At 37.8% G+C, this 23553-nt stretch overlaps 1 protein-coding gene across 4 annotated transcripts in view; it reads left to right on the top strand.

Moving 5' to 3' along the window:
- LOC121314057 (dipeptidyl aminopeptidase-like protein 6) overlaps window positions 1-23553 on the top strand; it is a 277540-nt gene that overhangs the window by 193900 nt on the left and 60087 nt on the right. For all 4 annotated transcript variants that reach the window (XM_041246865.1, XM_041246867.1, XM_041246863.1 and 1 more), the window contains exons 4-7: window positions 10005-10099; window positions 10576-10650; window positions 13720-13772; window positions 17128-17209. In XM_041246865.1, coding sequence (XP_041102799.1) covers window positions 10005-10099; window positions 10576-10650; window positions 13720-13772; window positions 17128-17209 — 305 coding nt within the window. The remainder of the gene's footprint in view (window positions 1-10004; window positions 10100-10575; window positions 10651-13719; window positions 13773-17127; window positions 17210-23553) is intronic.

Consider the following 23553-nt stretch of genomic DNA (forward strand, 5'->3'; position numbering starts at 1 on the left):
TGCTTAGTACTTTGATTTTTTTTGCAGGTAATTGGTCACTCAGTTTCATAGTTACAGCTGTACATCTGTAACTGTAAAAGCAAGATGGCTACAATCCAATACTTTTAAATTCTGTGAGGCAGCGCAGTCATTTAAAATATTTGACAAGGCTCCAACTGTCTCTATCCACCCAATATACGGACAGCTGGAACCTTGCTTGGCCAGTCACATTGCTTGTTTCATGTTCCATTGCCAGCCCTGGATTATAAAACCCTGGAAATAATCTGTGTGGCTAAGGCTGGGGAAATACAAAAATACAATAATAATAATAATAATAATAATAATAATAATAATATAATAATAATAATAATAATAATAATAATAATAATAATAATAATGATAATAATAATAATAATAATAATAATAATAATAATTTGACTCATACAGTATGAAGAACAGATCAAACTGTTCATGTAGTTCCATAGAGCAACATTGCCCTTATATACCTCATTGTGCCAGATTGCAGTAGGGTCTGTTTTAATGATACACAGCGGTGGATATTAAAATGTATAACCCTGATTCCACTGTATTGTTTATTTATTACTGTAAGGTCTGTTTTAATGATACACAGCGGTGGATATTAAAATGTATAACCCTGATTCCACTGCATGTATTACTGTATGTAGTAATGTGAGTAAAGAGATCAGTACAGGGGTCCAGGTTACAAACTCCAGCAGGTGTATTATAGACCCACCACTGTGTGGATCAGGGCGTTCAATGGAAGGCTCTTCACCCAAATCTGAGACCCACAATAAGGCTTCTTTTAATGGGTTTTAAAGACTGCAAGGAAAGCTGTAGACTTAGGGGGAGGAGAGTGAACACCCCACTGCTGGTTAGCCTGTAAACTCTCAGCGCTGATACAGTGACAGTTCTATCATGGCTAAGCAAACCATCAGTGAGTTCTGATTTGTGTGAGCTGTATGAATCACGGCATGCACATTGCTGCCAGCTCCTGTATAAAACAACTCTTACACACTGATTTATTCAAGGGAACCATTTTCATTACACAATAAACAGGCAACGATTCCGCCCTGCTATGAGGTTACTGTGTGTACTAGGCAGGATATCGGGTAGGTTTGTTATTTATAACCATCATACCTAATATGCATGCTATATGATTTGTGTTATGTTTTTTTTTTTTGTTTTAGTTTTTTTTTAATAAAGCACAAATCTTTTTGACACATTCTTTGATTGTTTTCTTGTAACCGCTAGCTTGTTTGTGTGTTTGTCACTATACAAGTCATGTAGCTCTGTTAAATTTTCTTATGGGATACAAGTCAGATACTGTAGGTGATGGATGAGTCATTGTTTTTAAGATTTGTGTGAATATTTTATGAGCCTACACACAACAGCTAACAAAGGGAAATAATAATAATAATAATAATAATAATAATAATAATAATAATAATAATAATAATAATATTATATATATTACAAAAACCAGGTGTTATAGTTGAAAAATATCAAATATTTACAAAATATTACTATCATACTATAATATGAACCGAAAATTCTAAGGTTTTACGATGTCCAACATGTGTAACGACACTTCTCTGGAAGTGAGTCTCGTATTCAATGACTTATATTTTGGGGAGAATGTAACAAATAATTTACTTGTTTATTATGAATTTTAAATAATAATATCAGCTCGCGGATTTGGGGGGGGGGGGGGTGGGGGGGGGGGGGGGGGGGGGGGGGGGGGGGGGGGGGGGGGGGGGTGTGGGGGGGGGGGGGGGGGTGGGTGCGGGGGGGGGGGGGGTTGGGGGTGGGGGGGTGTGTGTGTGTGTTTTTGTGTGTGGGGGGGGGGGGGGGGAGGGTGGGGCGGGGGGGGGGGTCGGGGGTGGCGGGGGGGGGGTGGGGGGGGGGGGGGCGGGGGGGGGGGGGGGGGGGGGGGGGGGGGGGGGGGGGGGGGTGGGGGTGGGGGGGGGGGAGGGGGGTTGGCCTTTCTTTCTTCCCCACTAACTATAATCAATTTGAATATAATTCTTTATTTTAGTCTGTAAATTCGAATGAATGTTTTTCTGAATCATTGTGAATATACTGTCATTGGATGGAACATTTGTTTCTAAACATTCTCTGATCATTTAGAGCAATTCTGAAGAAATAGATAGTTTGTTCTTTTGTCCACTTTGCAACAAACAGCATCACTGGCATTGCTTTTAATTTAGTTAGAGATTGCAACATGTCATTATCTTTTCTTTGTAAATGCTTTATTCTGTAAAAAAATAAAATAAAGAAAAGCATAGTAAACTGTTAAATTCATCACTGTCAATATATCATCTTTTTGGGTTCACATGGTTATTCGCTGGCAAAATCTCAGTCTCAAGTGAAAGTCTTATATGGCATTCCTTAACCTTTTTTCTGAATTCACCTTTTTTACATTAAAGTAATTCTACAATTGTGTTGTACTGCATACAATGGGAGAATATGCAACTAGAAGATTGCCCTTCCTAATTTGGTGTGGCAGGGGTCATCCAGAGTTTGCAGTGTGAAACAATTCCCTTCTACACTGCGTGCACTAGAAAGCAATTTCAGATTATTGTTTAAGCTATTGTGCAAACACTTTGGTTTAGTGGTCCCCTGAGCCGGGGCTGGAAAGCACAGCTGAACCGGAGCTGGAAAGCACAGCTGAACCGGGGCTGGAAAGCACAGCTGAACCGGGGCTGGAAAGCACAGCTGAACCGGGGCTGGAAAGCACAGCTGAACCGGGGCTGGAAAGCACAGCTAAACCGGGGCTGGAAAGCACAGCTGAACCGGGGCTGGAAAGCACAGCTGAACCGGGGCTGGAAAGCACAGCTGAACCTGGGCTGGAAAGCACAGCTGAACGGGGGCTGGAAAGCACAGCTGAACCGGGGCTGGAAAGCACAGCTGAATTAAAGGTGCATGCTGTTTGGTCTGTCTCATCTGTTACACTGATGGGTGGCTCTGAACTCTATGTGCTTACTGTATGCAGTCATGGACCAAGCATCAAACATACAAAATTACATTAGCACCAAACAACTGGTTGGTAATTAAAAGTACTGTGTAAGAAACTAAAATCCTTAAGCAATCTACTTTAAACTGGTGCAAGAGGCTGTCCTTAAGCCTAGGGATAAAAGCAGCAATATTTTAACAAAGGTAACCACAAGCATTAAAAACCTAATTAACGACTGTGCCTGGGGACACAGCAAATGAACTGAAAGGGTATTAAAGGGCACATAAGGAGCTTTGTATTTTATTGTGTTACATGTTGTCATGTGTTGCGACAGCTGTTTACGTAAGGTGTGTGTATTGTTTTATTTTTTTATTTTTTTTTACATTTTGACCACTTTTTTAAACTTTTAAATTGCATTCCCTGCTTCAAGATGGCTACTCATGTACCTGCATGGAGCTCTCAGAACTACATTTCCCATCATCCTCCTGCTCACTGGTAAATCCATCTAAGTTACATATGTGTCTGTGACTGAAAACAGAAGTAATTGCCATTAGCGCTTGTTTTAAATGAAAAGTGCATCCTTTGAAATTAGCAGTCCAGAAATGTAGGGTCTTGTTTGTTTTATCATGAATTAGAACGGAAAGGGTTTAAAAATTATATTATTGTCATATCCATGTGACATTTAAGTTATTTGATTCCCAGTTCTTATCTCCTTTCTGCTTTTCATCCCATCACTGAAACTCTGCACGGTTCAGGTGAGCTGTGAAAGACCATTTCCAGAAGCCTTCAGCTCAGTCTCAAAACAAAGATTGTTTGCATTATCAATGTGAGATTAAGGTTAGAGAGTGACATTGATTGAATTCCCTGCAGACAATTATGTTGTGAATTGCAGCTGTTAACAAAAGTATTTGTGTCTGTTGTATTTTGTTCTTAACTCTGGAATAGAGGAATGGCCTCATTGTTTTAAGTGCATTAAGGATTGAATCTCCCACTTCACATTTTTGCACCCTCTGTTATACTTTCACATTTTAACCCAGAATTTGTAGCAAAGGTCTTTGAAATGGTTCGCAGTCAGAGCCTAATCATCTCAGTGCTTGGTCAAATCGGACGCATGTCCATACAGATTACTGTACGTATGGTCAGAGCACGGATGAAAAATAATCACTAAACTTTACAAAGACAGCAGGCAAATTAAAACTGAAACACCTGTCTATGTGCTGTATATATTCTGATTGTGAATCTGATTGTGATTGCGATTCTGACCAGACTTACCTCTAAATTGACGTAGGATTGATTTGCTTTGTGTCCGACAGTGCTTGGGTCAAGCTGACTGGTACCTCTTTTGAAATGCATCTGTTCTGTTTCAACAAATGAGTGGGTTTGGCTTCCATTTATTTTTTAGGGTAGGCCATAAAGACCCTACACAGTGAGGGCTGCTTATTTTTGGTTCCTAATTGAGACGATTGCTTTGATCATTTAGGGCTAGGAGTTTTCAATTTGCAACAGTTTTTTTCTTGATGTTGGTATGTACAATTTCAGTAGAGCAAAGCGTATGGGTTCAAGATGCTTTGAGGAAGGGCCCATACACTGTGTGCATTCTAAGCATTGTCGAATGAGCAAACTCTCCATACCTGGGTACCTATTCAAGGACACGCGCTGGAATGCAGAGTACGATGTATAAAACACGGCTTAGTCACAAGGCTGTCTTGCAAAGTTCAAATACAGAATAACCTCAGCGTTACACATTGAATTGAGCTGATAAATCCACCCAATTAGGGACATAGACAGACTACTTTGCTTTTATCAACAAGAAAGAGCTTCATCTACAGGTGCCTCATTTTCATACAGTGAAAAAAACACATCACAAAAACATGCTGAAGGCCTGCCCGTCAATCTGGTTAATTAAGCAAGTTTGTATTGTACAGAGCTGCAGCAGTTTCTCAGACAGCAGATGTATCTGCAGTTATAGCATCAAGGATGCACTGTGCATCAGTCTTAACTGTCTGAATCACATATCCAGGGCTTATTCTAAAAAGCTTATCTGGTTTATGTAGGGATTCATGTCAGAATGATGTGGCAAATAACCGGCAAGTACCATTTTCACTGATTTCTGTAACCCATAAAAGCCATGTGCTGTTATTTGGGTAAATCAGTAAGCGGAAGACAATATATTAATCCAGCTGCAAGCCTGGGGAAGCGTATGCATGAAATTGTGTTTTTAAACTGGGTGAGATTCTCAGCTGTGAATGTGATGCTGCATGCTTGCTTTGCCGGATGTCCTGTAGGACAATGCTGGGTTCTGATTACATGCGTTTTCATTCTTATCAGTATGTGCAGGGGTGGTTAAGCACATATTATAGTTCAAGTTTTACCAGCATATCATTGTAATTGTTCAGGACTGATTTCCGATTCTTGCAGACAGTGCAGGAGTATAAAAGTGCAAGCGTTTCAGTCAATTCAAGACCTCCTGCTAGCAGATGAAGAGCACTGAGAATGCTCTAGAGTTCACTGAAGCGTTTGCACTTTTACACTTCTGCACTGTTTGTTAGAACTTTTCACTTGTACATGTGTATAAAATACATGGCTCTATATTTCTGCATAAACTTGGCATACATCGAATATACGGACACCTCGGTGTATTGTGCGACACGAGACGATGCCAAGGGCCTCCAACCCCCGATAAAACTGTATATTGCACGTATACGGACACCCTGCTGGGCCTTATTGCATTTAATATCCAGGTCAAATCCAGTGGATTTAAAAAAAAACATATCTATATCCTTATGCCAATAAAATGGACCAAAGAAAGTAGTCCCATGTATAACTTTGAACTGCACATCAAGTAAAGCTGAATACATTTGAAACATGCAAAAGTAAGTAAATATTTATTTTTTATATGTGTTTAGTTGTACATTGATATTGAAAAGATCCACCAGGAGGTGGTGTTGAGACAGCGCTGAAATATTTTTTTTCTCTCAGTGCAAGACGCTGTTGTTTCAGCAGAACGGATATAATTGAATTTTATGCTGTCTCGGGTTACTTTACTTTTTCAAGGTCTGTGATGTGCAGATGTGTCTTTTTGTGTTTTTCTTGTGTTTACAAACCGCTACAAAGACATTATTTAAAGAGAAGAAGTCGGGGTGAGTGTCTGTATCGACAGATTCCCCAAGCATGTTTACATTTAGGTAGCGTTGTATTCAAGTTCAGAGAATAATATAACTTGAAATTTCTTGAAATTTAATAATAATAATAATAATAATATAATATAACTTGAAATTTGAAAATCATTTTCTCCTTGGGCATTTCTTACATTTCCATAAAAATCCCTTAGTATTTTATGAAGATTTTCTTAAGATGTACATTTTCCACAGTTAGTTTCTGTTTTAGCCAGTACTGAAAGACGGTAGTTATTTTTTTTTTCCCAATTCATTTAATTGTTCTTCATCCAAATGGGCTTGTCTGCTTACTACATACTACTTTTTTTTTTAGTGACTCAGTTTCTTCAGAGACATCCATATTTCCAAGTAGCTGGTCATTCAGTTTTATAGTCACTGTAGCTTTGTAACTAATTGTAAACAGATGTCTACCGGTCACTGTAAATTCTCTAAGGCAGCACAGTGATATTTAATATGTGATAAGACTCCCTGTCTATCCATCCAAATGCTTGTTTCACCTTCCATTGCCAGACCTGAATTTTTATATATATATAGATAGATAGACAGATAAATAGATAGATGTTGTTATTTTTCTTCCACTGAGACATGAATGCTAGACAATTAATATTGGAACCCATTATGTAATAATAATATAAACAAAGTATTAATGCCTTAAAGCTGCTGTTTTCAGCACCATTTCCACTGTAATCAGACACATGGTGTTGAGCAGGTTTGAAAAATGAGATTCAGCAATGCGTTTGATCGGTGCTGGTGAAAACTATAAATCAGATTGCAAATTCTCCTCTAGTCCTTGGACAGGATTCTTTATAAGCCAACTTTGCTGCATGTTGTCTGGTCTTTGAGGCACATTCTAACCATGCAGCTTTGAGCTCATTACAACCATGCAGCTTTGAGGCACATTATAACCATGCAGCTTTGAGGCACATTATAACCATGCAGCTTTGACCTCATTATAACCATGCAGCTTTGACCTCATTATAACCATGCAGCTTTGATCACATTCTAACCATGCAGCTTTGATCACATTATAACCATGCAGCTTTGATCACATTCTAACCATGCAGCTTTGATCACATTATAACCATGCAGCTTTGATCACATTCTAACCATGCAGCTTTGATCACATTCTAACCATGCAGCTTTGATCACTTATAATCATGCAGCTTTTATGGCACCACTGAAACTGAAAATTCACTTGTAAAGTATTAATGTTCTTTAATAGTAGAAATGAAAAATTGTTTGCTTATTTGTTTCTGTTTCAAAAACATGATAGACTACCGGTAGTTTGCTTTTCTCTCATAGATCCTTTATTATTTTTATAGATAACATGGTGTCAGGTTTTTGCCATAAGTGACATGTACCAGTAGATGCTCTATGTATTGCTAAAGTGCTTGGTACTGTATGTAATCTGCTTGTACTGGTATCCATGCAACTTCAGCCAACTTCAGCCAACATAATATTTGACAATCTGTGAATCAGCCTACCGTTGGCTTGTGATTTTATACATTGATATATTGATAAAAATCTAAGGCAGTTCTTGAACTTTCTGTGAAAATTGTACTGTGCTTTTGTACTGTGCTTTACTATACATGTATGTGTGTGTGTATATATATATGTGTATATATATATGGTATTGTCATTAAATAAAATATGTATTTTTTGTATTATGATTACAGAAAACTTTTATTTGCTAACAAGTCCCAGACAATACATTATGATTTTTCTAAACTGGGGAAAGATACCAATGATGCATACATATTGAACAATTAAAGAGACTCCTGTTGTCTGCTGGGTGTTTAACTTGCTTAAGGTTGGAACATAAAGAGCCTTAGTTTAATTGTAAACACTGGCAGCATTATCTGTCTGTTTAGATCAATTAAACAGAGCCACTGTAAGAACTGTGCAGATTTACTTCAAGGAGGAGCAGCAGTGAGAGCATGGTAAAACATAATGCATTGTAAAGAATAGCGAGGCATGGTAAAGCATATTATTTAATGTGGCACACCAGGATAGACTATGGCAAATGCATAATCATGGGGAAATCATGGTAAAACTGCAAAAATGTGATCCAAAAATACCTTTGTAAACTTTTATAAGGGGGAATTCAACTGCATACAACAACAAGGTATATTCCACAGTAGCACATGCATGCTTAAATACAATGAACTATGTTAACCCTTTAACCACATAGAGCTTCTTTATTTCATCTATTAAATCATATGGATGTATTTCACTTGGATGTTTAAATGCAATGGAATGAGACCATTACAGCCCACCAAGGCACTGAGTGAAAGGGTCTAAATGGAAAGCAGTTTACAGATCTGCTGTGCTGGAAGGGTTACATAGTGTACAAGCTTAAAGCCTTGCTTTACAGTGGTAGTCTTTGTAAATAAAAATACTGGTCAATTAAAAGAGAAATCACTTGATAACATTTAATCATAGCTGTATAATATCCTCTTTAGCACAATATGAAAATTGTTTTGAACGCAATTATTTAAAACAGGATTTCAGAATTGAAAAAGTACCAGGGGGTCGTTTAAAAATAGCAGTGCGATCTTCGGTTCAGTGCACAAACAATACACAGAGCATTCCAAAAAAATACATTCCCAGCATTCATTTCTTGATACAGTGTGTTTTATGTGATAATGTTGATTGGTTAGATTAGGTCATTAGATATAAGCACTACTATCTTTATGGGCAAACTGATGTGACATAGTTGTGCCATATCCAAGCAGTGGCCAGGCGATTGCTGGGAGAGCAGACAGTACTAGCTGTCTTATGATAGGTGAAACACTTCTGGATAACAGATGAACAGCTAGCAGGTCAGGAATAGCAATGGTAAAACAAATGTAGGTTATTTCTGTCTGTCAGTCATATTAGAGGTATGCAGTGACTTATTGTAGCACTTGTGGTGCATAGAGCGATTCTTGGAGATGAAACATTGTCACTTGTGAAATAAAAAGGGATTCCTCCAGAGCCTTGGTTCCAATGCGCTTGAGGTGTCACATGTTGGATCTTCAAGAGGGCAATCTCTAGAGGCTTGGTGGTCTGGTAGTCAAAGCAAAGGGCTTGATATCAGGAGGTTTCTGGTTCAAATCCCTGCTCAGCCACTGACTGTGTGTGACCCTGCAAGTCACTCAACCTCCTTGTGCTCCACCCTTCAAATGAGATGTAAAACTGAGGTCCTGTTGTAAGTGACTCTACAGCAGTTGCTGATGTGTAGTTCACCCCTAGTCTCTGCAAGTCACTTTGGATAGAAGTGTCTGCTAATTAATCATTTACAACTTGCTTACTTATTTTTTGTATTTTAATGTTTTTTGCAATTCTTTTTCTGATGCAATGCAAATGTACTGTATTGCCTCTATTTTTAGCATTTTAATGTATCATTATGTTTACATTATGCTTGTTAACTTGACCACCGAAATATACATTTTGTATTTCAGTGTAGCAAGTGAAATAGTGTTATTTATTGATTTTTTTGCTGCAAATATTAATTTGCCTTAATATAGTGCAGTGTGCATGAGGGTAGGGATCGGGGCTGGTAGGTGACATAATCTAAACATTACTATTGGAGCCAACAATTCCTGTAGTAACATTCATCCGAGGAAATAGAAGGGAAAAGATATTAGAAATGGATGTAACTATTTAAGCTACATGCTTCATAGTGTGCTATGCAAGGTAATATAAGTTTGAAAAAGTCACATTATACTGTTTCTGTAAAATGTTGTTCTTTCAGTGCATGTTAGTAGTTATATTACTAGTAGTAGTAGTGTGGGCAATCATGTTTTAGATACATAGTATTACTCCTTGCGTATTTGTTTTATGGATATTTAAAATAATTTTCATCTAACAGAATTCATTTTTGTGTTTCACAGATAAAGAGATTTTATATCGTACCCAGGAGGGCAAGGTGGTGAAGTTCAATGTTGAAACACAGGAAAACACAACCTTAATAGAAAACAAAAAGTTTGTAAGTGTTCTACTACCGATTCTCAATCCATTTAACCCATATGTGCAATGTGAGCTACCGTAGAACATGAGTACTGTACTAGAAATGGTATAAAACCACTTATTTGATTTTCTGTTAGCCTTTAGCTAAAAATCTTCGGAAAGACATTACATTTAATAAAACCACTACATAACAAATATGCATGCAAAAAAAAAAAAAAAAAAAAAAAAAAATTAAAAAGTCTTTAACTACCAATTTGCACTAAGCAATAAAGGTAAGTAATAACATCTTCAAAGTCATTTTTGACACAGAATTCAGTTTGTTTTTCACTTTGTCTCTTGATGTGGTCACTTGGGAGACGTAAGCTAGAAACACATTTTGATTGGTAAGCTAATCATTGTCAGGATTGAACAGATTAAGTAGTTGCCACACCCTGCTGTTTATGTAATCATTAAAAGCAGGCAAGTGTAACTGAATTGATATGTTTTACTTTACAGGAGACGTACAAAGTCAGCAAGTATGAAGTGTCACCAGACTTGGAATTTGTTTTGCTTGCGTACAATGTTGCCCCAGTAAGTCCTGTTCTGTTGTTATGTGTAATGAGAGGTGTAATCCATTGTGTAGACAGAAGGTACAGTTGCACAATGCTCAGCTCATACTGTATGACATCTGGTGTACATGATTGCCTTGAGCTGAGGTCACAATGAAATGGAAGAGAAGCAGGTGTTGCTTTGTGGGGCTGGCTTTGTTTAGATCTATTCACATAGCTCATTAAGCAGCCTGTTAGCAGGAATCATGCTGAAAGGAGCCTGATTGTCAACCTCTAATAGTTCAGGTTTTAAAAAAAGAAGGAAAACAACAATATTTCCACAGATAGAACTATAGAAAGTCACCAAGTATCATTATACTGTTTATTTTGTGTAGAGAAAATAAACACCTAGCATATATATCTAGTTAGAGAACGTTAGCCATTCATTAATATGACGAAGACACAATTTCTGGTAGTTTAACCAACAATCGTTATACAAAATGTGTGTCTGCGACTGTATATACTCATGTATTCAGTGGTGTTTGTGGTAAAGCAGCAACTCATTTAACTTCGGACCATGGGCATGTTTTATAACCTGGAGATGAAAGATCCTGGGCCAACATTCACAACACAAGAGTATTTCCATCATAGCCTTCTGCCATCTAGTGGGCATGATAGGTATATATTTTATAAATGCATCATTGTCATGATGATGCAACATGCTCCTTTGCAACATAATGTCAGCTGTCTGTACGAACACACATTTTCATCTGTATTGTTATAAAATAGATAAGCTTTAAGCCCTGTCCCTGTCCCTGTTCTTTAAAATAACTATTTTGAACTATTGGGAAAGATTAATCAAGGTCTGTACACCAAAATGCAATCTGCACCTGTGTTTGTGAAAGGACGACTGTGAATGCTAAATGATTTTACTGTGACTCACTCAATCAAGTTCCATTACTGGTGTTGTTCTGTACAGGAAAGTCATCCAGCAATTTAAACTTAAGAGCTATTACTGTATCATTTTCACATAAATATAATCAACACTATGGGGCCTCTGCCAATGATCTTAAAAGCGTCATATCTAAATAAAGAATTATGGTGCAACATTCACTCTCACATCATCGCCAAGCACAGAATTACCTTAAATTGTACTTTAGATAGTCAGCATCATTTATTCCACTTTATTTGAAAATCTGAGCATTGCTTAAAGCGATAAATCAGTGAAAATTGGAATAAAGTGAATTGAGATGAATACATTTGACTACATTTACACTGCAGCAGTAGACATGGCTGAATTGAATGTCAGCCTATCACAGAACACTGTGGGGGGAAAGCTATGTGCCTTTTTGGAATTCTAAGACAAGGTCAGTCATTAAAATGTCATTCAATTGCTTCTTCAGCATACCACAGAGGATCTTGCCCTATGTTTTATCAAACTGAAAGAACGAACAAGAGTAGTGTGAGTACAGTGACTGAACACACAGAAGATATAGCAGTTCAGTTCTGTTACAAGGCTGTAATTGATAATGAAGCAGACCTATGACTGACAGTGTTAGATTAATATGGGAAAGCTCTTGGATTGCACAGACAGTAACTGGTCCCCACAAACAAAAAACTAGCAGTAGTGTCTGATTATTTGTAGGATTGGTCTATCTATTGTTAGAAATACAGTGACCTTCTCGCAAATTACTGAGGTGGCACACCATTAGCTGCTCTAAATTACTGAGGTGGCACAGTGTTAGCTGCTCTAAATTACTGAGGTGGCACACCGTTAGCTCCTCTAAATTACTGAGGTGGCACAGTGTTAGCTGCTCTAAATTACTGAGGTGGCACAGTGTTAGCTGCTCTAAATTACTGAGGTGGCACAGTGTTAGCTGCTCTAAATTACTGAGGTGGCACAGTGTTAGCTGCTCTAAATTACTGAGGTGGCACAGTGTTAGCTGCTCTAAATTACTGAGGTGGCACACCATTAGCTGCTCTAAATTACTGAGGTGGCACAGTGTTAGCTGCTCTAAATTACTGAGCTGCTCTAAATTACTGAGGTGGCACAGTTGGCACAGTGTTAGCTGCTCTAAATTACTGAGGTGGCACAGTGTTAGCTGCTCTAAATTACTGAGGTGGCACAGTGTTAGCTGCTCTAAATTACTGAGGTGGCACAGTGTTAGCTGCTCTAAATTACTGAGGTGGCACAGTGTTAGCTGCTCTAAATTACTGAGGTGGCACAGTGTTAGCTGCTCTAAATTACTGAGGTGGCACAGTGTTAGCTGCTCTAAATTACTGAGGTGGCACAGTGTTAGCTGCTCTAAATTACTGAGGTGGCACAGTGTTAGCTGCTCTAAATTACTGAGGTGGCACAGTGTTAGCTGCTCTAAATTACTGAGGTGGCACACCATTAGCTGCTCTAAATTACTGAGGTGGCACAGTGTTAGCTGCTCTAAATTACTGAGGTGGCACAGTGTTAGCTGCTCTAAATTACTGAGGTGGCACAGTGTTAGCTGCTCTAAATTACTGAGGTGGCACACCATCAGCTGCTCTAAATTACTGAGGTGGCACAGTGTTAGCTGCTCTAAATTACTGAGGTGGCACAGTGTTAGCTGCTCTAAATTACTGAGGTGGCACACCATCAGCTGCTCTAAATTACTGAGGTGGCACAGTGTTAGCTGCTCTAAATTACTGAGGTGGCACACCATCAGCTGCTCTAAATTACTGAGGTGGCACAGTGTTAGCTGCTCTAAATTACTGAGGTGGCACAGTGTTAGCTGCTCTAAATTACTGAGGTGGCACACCATCAGCTGCTCTAAATTTAACTACAGCTTCCAGCATATACTCCTCCTGGTCACATTTTAAAATCAGGCAAAGGCTACATTGTCTGGAAACTAATAAAGGCTCGCACAAACACAGTACTGGGTTGGATGCTTTGTGGACGCAGCCATTACAGTATTATTAATTGAGTATTATTATTCCTGCACAATGTATTATTATCACATAATAATAATAATAATAATAATAATAATAATAATAATAATAATAATAATAATAATAATAATAGTATTTGATAATATATTCCACATATTGCAGTGTAATATGTTTTGCTTCTTATTTTTTGCAGATTTATCAACACTCTTTTACAGCATATTATATTCTCTGCAATTTGGGTACCTGGTAAGTCATTTATCTGTGCTCTGTTATATTATTGTAGCTTCTAATCCTCTTGTACTCTCCAATTCAAATTCCTAAAGTTACACTAATTAGAAATGCAGACATGTAAGCAAAGTACATTTTGTTAGGAAGTATTATTTAATATACTTCTTAAATTAACCTCAATACCTGGGAAACATAGTGAATTGTATAGGACTTATACGACTGTTATACTTGTTCAAAGCTGGGGATGTACAGTAGACACATTAGAAATAATTGTAGTGTAATTAATGTTTATTTTAATCACAGTTCATTACTTGTATTTCATTGGCCTTGCTAAACACCTTCCTTTGTGCTGCCATCCAGTGGATTTTAATATCATTGCAGTGCATTGTTTATTTAGATTTTGGACTGTACAGTGTCTACAGTACAGTACAGTTGTCTACATGCAAGAACAATTTGTTATTATACTGTTGTCATGCTTTGACCCTCCTTTTAGCATGGAAAATACACCTAATTCTATACAGAGGTAATTAGTCTAGAGTTTACCAGCTTAGGTAATCAGAAAATATTAAATATGATGATTTGCAGATGTGAAGGTAACTGACTTTCTTGACTTACCCAAAGTGTAATGCGTACTGTAGCCTGGGTAGGGCATGGGTAACAGGTGCAGAGGCTGGGTCCAAACTCCATGTAAGCATCCTGAGCACTGTACCAAACAGCTTGCCTGCCGGTGTGCTAGCAGAGCTGTTAACCTCATCTATTCATATCTACTGTAGCACATTACAACATTGCATTTTGGGGCTGCATATAAACAAAGCCAGTGCAATGCTAAGGCTATGGGACAATAACCATGGATATTTTGTGGGCAAGATGTTCCCAAGTTTCTAAATGGGAACTCCAGTGTTAATCAGCAGATCGGTGTGCAGCATTGATTTTCACAGTTTCAAGAGGTCGTTCTGCCCATTTCGGTGTTAGAGAATCATGCTAATGTGATTTCCAGAATTATTTGATTTATGAAATAATGTTAATATTTTAACGAGTAGTGTTTCTTGCGACTATTTATTTTGTTTGCGTGGGAGTTTAAAAGCAAATTTGTGTTAATTGTCATTAATTATCAGGAGTTATTTTTGCAATTAGAAAAAGAGGCTTTTAATTAACAAAAGAGTGAAACAGGCATTTAACAGACCGCGTCTGTGACGCTGACGATACAGAGGGAGAGTGTACAGGACCAGGGTTCATTTCGTACAGACTACCTCAATAATTCAATATTTGTAGTTATGAAAATATTTTAGCCTTGTCTATACTATGGTTATGAATTAGAATTATTCACTAATTTTAACCATTTGTAACCTAAAAAAATGATATATTATTATTTGCACCCAGTGACTACTAAGAATTATCAATGCAACTGTAGCCTATTTGAATTCTGCATATATACATCATATGACAGCTGACCTCTTTTGTAGATGTTATTTCAATCAGTCGATCAATCTTTATTTTACATAGCGCCTTTCATAGTGGACCACCATCACAAAGCGCTTTACAAGATGTATTACCAACAAGGAAATCTATTTGAGTTATGAAATTGAAATCTTGGTGTAGAAAACGGCATATTAGATATTACAATAACAGTTCCTTAGGTGATTGCGGATTTGCTTTTAACAGCTGTGTCTTATCCACACAAGAATGAAGAACAGGCATCAAGGACACACAGCGATGCACAAGGATTGTGATCCAGATCATTAATTAGATTTTGATTGGATTTTTGTAGACGTATGTGTAATGTTGTCAGACTCCCCCCACACTGTATGTACAATGTACGCTTTCACACGTTTGTATGCATATAAAATGTGTTCGGTGGCTAATCATGTTGAGTTTATTTATCGCCGAGGCTAAAGAGTACCAGAGAAAATGCATGATTAGAAGAATTCACCAACCAATTAATTATAAACACATTGTGTATTGAGGTATTGGGTTAGTGGGTTGTATCATCATTTTAAAAGCTTAATAAATTTATAATGAAGTGTTGCATACATGGTGTGCATGTATAATAACTAACAACTACAAACACAAACGTCACTTCAAAAGTTTTTATTTCTAGCCTACAATCTTACACACTGCAATACAGTAGATGCCAGCATATGAAAATAAATACCACAAATATACATAGACGGCTTGTGGTATTGTTTTCTTTTTAAAAAGAGATTGCAGAGTGCACATTGATAGAGCTGTGTATAGTAAGCTGTGGCACAATATCCACCCGAATGAGGAGAAGTGACTAATGGGGTTAAAATTTTTCTTTTTTTATCTGTGAAGTCTGATTTTTACCCACATGCCAGATAATTGTAAATCAGCATTTTATATGTGAAATGTTCTAAATAAATGCACATTCTGCATGACACAATGCACAATTTTAATTGAAGTTTACAAATTGTACACAGCATAGATATTTTTCCCATTATTTTTCATTTCCATTTGGCTGCTGCTTGCAGGTGGGAGAGCCGCCTCCCTGTACGCTAGGAGTTTCCATAACAGTGAACTACGCTTCCATTCATTTTCCTTGATCTTGTTAACATGCGTTTGATTAACGAGTTCCCCTTACCTAGTTATTGAGACAGGAAGTGATGTACGTGACCTGTGACAGTTAAGCTTTCTAACGAGAAATTAGTTCATTAACGACCTGATCAAAGCATAAACAGATTGATTTAATGAACCACGAGTTCAATACAATAACACTGGTGTTTTTTGCTGCTAAAGCTCTCGTTACTGCACCACGAAATACAATAACACTTGCTACTAACCACGAGTTCAATCAATAACACTGGTGTTTGAGAATCACTTGCTGCTAAAGCTCTCGTTACTGCACCACGAGTTCAATACAATAACACTGGTGTTTGAGAATCGCTTGCTGCTAAAGCTCTCGTTACTGCACCACGAGTTCAATACAATAACACTGGTGTTTGAGAATCGCTTGCTGCTAAAGCTCTCGTTACTGCACCACGAGTTCAATACAATAACACTGGTGTTTGAGAATCACTTGCTGCTAAAGCTCTCGTTACTGCACCACGAGTTCAATACAATAACACTGGTTTGTGAAAATCCTGCCCTGTATGTCTCAAGAACAAATGCTATCTGTTGAGCTTAATTTCATGCAAAGTCCCACAGTGGCTTTTTGAATTGATACCCCTTTAAGCTTCTTTTTAATTGTGGTGATAAAGTGGTGCTGAGTTTTCAGGCACACAGGTATTAGAAACAGTGCAGACACTTCATTCTCCAGCAGCGAATACAGCACTGTAACAGAATGATTAGATATATCTAATAAAACTGCTGCAAGGGTAAAGGTGGTGCAGGGTCTTAATGTGTGCTTTTCTCCTAGGGAGCATCACAACTTGAACCCCCCTGAAGTTAGAAACGCGCAGCTTCAGTACGCTGGCTGGGGTGCAAAAGGGCAACAACTGGTAAGAAACTGAACTTTTAACTCCTTCAGTCCTGGCAGGACCTCGCCTTATCTTAGCCTTATGTTAACACATGCTGTTGGAAATCACGCTGGAACCTCACGGGACTCTTAGGTCCCAATCTAATCTAGTGTATAAATATATGCAAAAACACACATTTTTTTTGTCCTGTTCTCATGTATACTCAATAAATAAATAAAAGACTGAGAGGGTTAAAGAAAATGCTTCGTAAACCAATGCTTTAACATTCATTTTCTGAGAATCGTTCATTTTTTCACTTGTTTTCCTTGATCAGACAGACTATTCAAATATTCCCGATACATTGCTAGATTAACTGCCGCATCCTGGTACCTTTTAAGGGAAACAATATTGAGCTTTTGTATAATAATGATAGCAACCTGAGCTAAGAGGCTTAAAGGCGCCCTAGCTGTTTACAGTGCTAGCATGTCTTTCCATGGCTATAGATCTTTAATAAACAAACCCTGCATTGCATTTGCTTTATTGCTTACTTTAAGCAACATCAAACAGGATGTTGTCCACCCAAGTGTGTACTGAAATCCCTAGTACCTTGTGAATCAGTGCTGAGGAAAGTGAGAATGGCAAGCTAATTGCAATTGCAATGGTAAGAAAGATACCATTAGTTCTGCTTACAAAGTACTTGTGGGCTGCATTGCGTTCAATATTTTTTTTTTTAAACATAAAATTGAATGCCTCATTTTCTTCACATCTCCAGCAATATTAGTTCTGGGGCTGCTGCTGGGTCCATCTGCAGTCTACAAAAAGATACAGGGAGTTGGATAAACCAATTGCTGACTAACTGAAACAATCCAAGATTGTTCTAAATACTTTAGAATACACAGCCTCTCTTTTTAGCCATTTTTCAAGAAAATCTCAATTAGATGGCATACATTATAGTGATGAAGGACAAAGTAGTGAAACAGCAGTGCCTCTTGCTTACAGCATATCTCTGGGTGAAGAGCATGCCAGATATTAGGTGAAGCAGCTGGTTTACTACTGACAAACAAGAAGCCTTTGAATGGATGTTCCAGTTTTACTCCCCAGACGACATGACCTAGGAAGTACAAATATTACATGTTGTATATTCACATTCGGTACAAAGCTGTATGCTGATTCGTTCAATCAGGTTCCATTAAAGGTATAGTTCAATACAAAATAACACTCTCACTGCCACATTTAAACGGATGTGATGCTCACAGTCTCACAGGTACCCAGGTGCACAATGTGCCACACATTTTTACTTTGTCAGCGGGATAGTGTTTTGTGTATTTTCACTTTGCTATGCCTTTCGATGCACAAACAAATCAAACACCAGCAATTCTTAAAAATGCAAATGAATGCCGTGTGGGTTATCTTGTGTTTTAACACTCTGGACTCAAACTTGTCTGGACTGTAATCCCAGGTGAGAGTAAAGCTGCTGTTAATTAGCAGCTAACCCTTTACAGCAGCAGCAGTAGCATATTTCACCTGTGTTTCTGTCCCCGAATCTCAGTGAATACTCAAAGGGAAGTGAGCTGGGCACCTCCTAACCCTGTCTATTAAAACATAACTGCAAAATAGCATTGAGCAGCCAGCCATTTAAACTCACAACAACCATAATATGAGAATGTCTTCATATTCACACAGAGTGCTGGAGGCTGTGGAAGCCAATACATAGTCTATTAAGTATCTAATGCTATGTCTTATCTTAATTATGTTCCTATCCTTAGGAACATGGTTTGCAGGGCATTTTGAAACATGCTTTAATATGTTATGCATGTGTTTATGCTCCAGGTCCTACTAGAATTGGGAACAGCATGGGGTAAAAACAAAAAACTGATATAGTTGTCTGAAGCACATCACCATTAGTTTTTCCGTTGATGTATTTTGGAAATATATAGCACTAAATGTGAATGTTAATTGCAGAGTTGCAAGTCTTCTAAATTCGGCTTGCGTTTTAATCATCTCCTTGTTTATGGGTTTGTTTGGATCATAGAAACCTAATTGCACAGACGAGTGAAGCTACAACATATTAACCAGACACTACATTTTAATACTGTAGTTTTCAACACTTTTAAATGCAAAGTGCTATGGCAGTTTCCTTGCCAGGCATACATATTATAAAGCCAGTGATGTTAATTGTAATAAAGAGATGTATTAATCCACCAGGAAACCGAATAGAGGCCGCATTTGTATATATTATACTGCTAATTTCATTAATTCTATACTGTATAAAGCCAGCTGTTTATATTATACTGTTAATTTCATTAATTCTATACTGTATAAAGCCAGCTGTTTATATTATACTGTTAATTTCATTAATTCTATAATGTATAAAGCCAGCTGTTTATATTATACTGCTAATTACATTAGATCTATATCCTATACAGCCAGCTGTTTATATAATATTGCTAATTACATTAGTTCTGTACCATATAAAGCCAAGCTGTTTTACACCCAGGTCAGTTGCTGCTTCTGGGACAGGAGTTCAGGTTATCTATCTGATTAACAGGGTGGACCAGCAGATGATATTTTATATATCACTAGATTCTCTTTTCATTAGTGATGATTTATTTTACAAAAATGCATTACCATGATTTCCCTGTGCTTTATCTGTGTTTTACTGCAGTTTGCTTGGCTTTTACCATGATCTGCAGTAAAAGCAATGCAGAGTGCACATGAAAACATGGCTATGGTATTCCAGGCTATTTGCTGAGCTGAATAATTCTCTGTAAATCCAGATATTAAAGTGGTTTACAGTGAATATGCACATCATTTAAATGACACTAAATAAATAATAAATGAAACTGCTGTCGATAATGATGTGCCTGCCCAGTTATGAGAGGCGAGAAGAAAAAATGAATTCCAAGCAAACGCCTTTCCCTCAAGGTCAGCTCTCTGTAATTTCTTTTGAAGGTAGGAGAGATTAAAGGAGATGAAAGACTCTGTTAGAAAGATAGCACAGCAGGGGCTGTCATCCTCTATCACTGCAGCATTAATGTTTTGTATTGAGAATTTCACTGTCTGCTTCACATTAGCTTTGATGCCTCATGGCTCCTTTTTTTACCTCCATTTGGTGTTTTTTGTTTGTATCTTCTTCTAATAAAACACAGAGCCAGCAATGTCAGTGTGAGCTCAGTGGCAAGATGGGATTTTTAGCCTCCAGATTGACAAAAATAATATTGAATATTGTGGCTCAATGTGTCATTGGATCCATAGTTAGAGATTCTGCTATTTTGAGTTGCACTCTGTCATATAGTATATTAGTGTTCCACCCTGGCATACATTTTACTTACTGCAGTACAACTGTGGCCAAAAGCTTTGCATTTGCCTCTTAATTCATTGTGCTTCATAAAGTCAAATGAAAGCTGCTGAATAATGCTGTTAACATATTGAATTACATACAGCTTTGTCATTTTCACTTAACTGAAAAACTGACATAAATTGATAAATGTGACATTTTGAAATCTAACTGAAATACTGTACTACTATTATGGCTTCTGCTAGACTTTTGCAGTATAATGTCGTAGTTTCTTTGATTACAGGATGGTAAACATAAGATCTAAATGATGTTCGTATAGTTTTTTTAATTTTTTTTTATGATGTCTCAATCCTAACATTCTAGGTGATGCAGACCTTTTGTCCATGGCTGCATATACCTACAGAGTGGCTGATATAAGTGTGATCGTTTGGTTACAACATGTGCACAGATCCTGTCCATCTTACTGTGCCTGCACATGTCACACATGGTAACACCAAACATGGCTGTATCATTCCGGAATATTTACATTAAATATTATCAGCTATTATTTTTTATGTTTACCCACTTTTTAGCATTACTTGGTATATAGTACCAGTCAAAAGTTTGAGTACACCTGCTTGAAACCAGCTGTTTCATGATTATCTATGCTTTTAATTGTATAAACTTGTCAATAAACATTTAATATTTCATTATATGATATGTGTACTTATATAAGCTGATAATCATAAGTGAATTGTATTCAAAAATTACATTTTTAAATGAAAATGTAAATCTTGTCAGTTTCAATGAAATGGTCACCCAAAGCAAGGGGATTTCAGTCTGAAGCCCAAGTCAGTTAAAAGTCTGAAATGTGTATAACACGGTGTTAGAACACTGGCCTAAGTATAAAAGTGTCTTTGTTAGATGTTCTCTGAGTTAACTAGCATGTTACCTAATTAACCTTTTGTGACCAATTATTGTTAACAGGTGAGGGTCCATGATTACTATAAATATAGGTAGCATAGGCACAAGTTTGTCATTCCTGAATGTAAGGGAGCAGAAAATGACAAAATACGCTCAGTTAAGCAAAGAAAAAAGTAATTACTTTAAGAAATGAAGGTCAATTTTTAAGACAAACTGCAAGAACTTTGCAAGTGTCTGTAACTGCTGTGGCCAAGACTATCAAACAATTTGAAGAAACTGGCACTCATGAGGACCGAACAAGGTCAGGCAGGCCAAGGGTGACCTCAGAATCAGAGAACAAGTGCATTCGGGTCACAAGTCTGTGAAATCGGCAATTAACTGCACCTGAAATACAAGCTCAGCTAAATGCTACTAGAAGTACAGATGTTTCCACATCAAGTGTTCAGAGGAGACTGCGTGAAGCTGGCCTAACTGGAAGAATTGCTGCAAAGAAACCATTGTTAAGAGTGCAGAATAAGAGGAAGAGACTTGCCTGGGCCAAAAAACACAGAAACTGGACGTTTGAGGAGTGGAAGTCGGTCTTATGGACCAATGAGTCAGAATTTGAAATATTTGGGTCCAGCCTCCGAGTATTTGTAAGATGCAGAGAGGGTGAGTGCATGAGTTCTGCATGTGTGGTTCCCACTGTCAAGCATGGAGGAGGCAGTGTCATGGTCTGGGGTTGCTTTGCTGGTGACAGAGTTGGTGATCTTTACCAAGTCCATGGCAAGCTCAACCAGCATGGCTGTCATAGCATACTTCAGAGGCATGCCATTCCATCAGGATTACAGCTAGTTGGGCGGTTCTTCATTCTTCAGCAAGATAATGACCTGAAACACACCCCAAAGTTGTGCATGAACTATCTGGCGAAGAAGGAAAGTGAAGGACAACTCAATCTAATGACGTGGCCTGCCCAGTCTCCAGACCTCCATCCCATAGAACTTGTATGGAACGAACTGGACAGAAGAGTCAAAGCAAAGCTGCCCACAAGAGCCCTACATATCTGGGAATTGCTGCAGAAGAGCTGGGAAGACATGTCGGGTGATTTCCTGCTGAAACTTGTTAACTGAATGTTTGTGAGGCTGTTATTAAGGCAAAGGGTGGCTATTTTGATTTAGAGACAATTTTCAATTTTCTTGAACTTTGCTTTGATACCCCTTATGTTTTGTTTTGTATATTGTAACATGTGTTTTCATTTTCAAGTATTTACCGAAATGTATACGACGTAAAACATTGACAGTTGTGAAAAAACCTAGTTTCCAGCAAGTGTACTCAAACTTTTGACTGGTAGTGTACATGTATTTATTTTTTTAAACTAAAGACATTTTTAGCTTAATGTTCTATAGCTGACTGGTTACCTTGTGGTCAATTGTTGAGCATTTTTTTTAATAAAATAAGCTGTTGCTTATTGAGTAGATGCCCATTGCTGTATATTATTGCTGTATATATTTTAAACCCAGCCTCACAAGCCAGACATTTTAAACGGAAGGAGGCTGTGTTTGCAGTTGTGAGGATAACTGAGCCCTTGGTTAACATGTCCTATCCTGCATGTTAGACAAGCACAGCAATTGTGAGGTCTGATTTTGGCCTCTGCTGGTTGATTTTGGAACACTTTGCCTCAAGATAAAGCTGCACAGGCAGAAGATAATGAATGTCCATTAATCTGAAAGTGTCAGTGACAGTGTTTCAAATGGATGATTTTATTGAGCCCCCACAGGCACAAAGCTGCAAACTGGTTTCATTTAAAAGATTTCTCATGTTTTTTTTATTATTATTTTCATTCAGTTTGTATTTCCTCGTTGGTTTTAGTCTCCTCATTAGTGTTACAGGTCTTTACTTATTATACTGCTGTCAGTAATGTCTTTGTATGAGCCTTTGTCATACCATGCCACAATCAAATCACCTGTTGCATTTGAAAATGCTCTAATACATTGGCGATACATTTTTTCAGCTGCTTTTCTGTGAATGCAGTTTAGTTAATGTGCACTTTGCACGGTGAAACTAGAATCATACTGATAGCACAGCACCCTACAGCTCTGGAGGAGGAGCAGGAAACGGCTGGGTGTGCAAAGGAATAGAATTCAAAACAGCAATACTACTACTACTACTACTGCTACTACTACTGCACTACTACTGCACTACTACT

Source organism: Polyodon spathula, chromosome 4, assembly GCF_017654505.1.
Source record: "Polyodon spathula isolate WHYD16114869_AA chromosome 4, ASM1765450v1, whole genome shotgun sequence".
NCBI classification, from domain to species: Eukaryota; Metazoa; Chordata; class Actinopteri; order Acipenseriformes; family Polyodontidae; genus Polyodon; species Polyodon spathula.